Source organism: Geospiza fortis, unplaced genomic scaffold (assembly GCF_000277835.1).
Source record: "Geospiza fortis unplaced genomic scaffold, GeoFor_1.0 scaffold23, whole genome shotgun sequence".
Classification (NCBI taxonomy): Eukaryota; Metazoa; Chordata; class Aves; order Passeriformes; family Thraupidae; genus Geospiza; species Geospiza fortis.
In genome coordinates, this window is record NW_005054303.1 from 14,433,088 (window position 1) to 14,434,113 (window position 1,026).

Genomic DNA, 1,026 nt, shown 5'->3' on the forward strand with positions numbered 1-1,026 from the left:
GGCTGCAGTGAGTGGAGGGGAGCCACAAACTAAACAGCTGTAAATTAAAACTTGAGAAATTTTACCTCAGCATGAGGGAGAACTTAATGCTGAGGGTGGCAGAGCCCTGGAAGGGCTGCCCAGGGAGAGTGGGGAGTCTCCCTTTTTGGAGATACTCCAAACCCACCTGGATACATTCCTGTGTCACCTTCTCCAGGTGAGCCTGCCTTGGCAGGGAGGTTGGATTGGTGGATCTTCAGAGGTCCCTTCCAACCCTAAGGATTCTGTGACTCTGTGACCCTCTGCCCAACCACCCATCTGGGGCTTCACTGCGGGCAGGCTGCTGCCAAGTGGGTGCATCGAGGGGCTCCTGGGTGTTTAGGGTGCCCTGGCCCATTGGGTTACAGTGGCTGTGGCCATTAAGCCACCTCCTGTGTCAACTTATGGTGGAGGGAACAGCTGTGGGGGGTCGAGGGGGCTGGAGGGGGGCAGGGGCTGGGAGAAAGGGAGAAGTGACGCCAAGGTGCCAAGTGGCTCCAGAGGAGTTGGTGGCACCCCCTGAGGCCGGGCTGGGTGTGTTTGCTGCCAACAGAGTCCATCCAGCAGCTGACGCCCTGCGAGCACGCGCGGATGTACCCGCGGGAGGTGCCACCAGGGCCGTCCCCCGTGGGCGATGGCCACGTGCCCCAGTGTGACGAGCAGGGCCGGTACCGGCCCCTGCAGTGCCACAGCAGCTCCGGGCACTGCTGGTGCGTGGATGCTGCAGGGCAGGAGATCGCCGGCACCCGGACGGCACCGGGCACCACCCCACCACGCTGTGGGAGCCCAGGTCAGTGACACCCAGGGGGCAGAGGGGCACACAGGGCTCTGCAAAGCCCTGAGTCCCTGGAATAGCGTGGTGACTGTCACCTTCCCTTTCCAGAGCCCACGGAGAGGCCCCCCAGCATGTGCGAGCGCTGGCGGCAGAGCCTGCTGGAGCACTACGGGGGCAGCCCCCGCGGGGACCAGTACGTGCCGCAGTGTGAGCCCAGCTGGGAATTCACCCCG

At 63.6% G+C, this 1,026-nt stretch overlaps 1 protein-coding gene across 1 annotated transcript in view; it reads left to right on the forward strand.

Moving 5' to 3' along the window:
• NID2 (nidogen 2) overlaps positions 1 to 1,026 on the forward strand; it is a gene marked incomplete at its 5' end in the record, with an annotated part of 21,864 nt that overhangs the window by 10,892 nt on the left and 9,946 nt on the right. Inside the window, 2 exons of the mRNA XM_031066211.1 lie at positions 574 to 808; positions 902 to 1,025. Of these exons, the coding sequence (XP_030922071.1) occupies positions 574 to 808; positions 902 to 1,025 (359 nt within the window). The remainder of the gene's footprint in view (positions 1 to 573; positions 809 to 901; position 1,026) is intronic.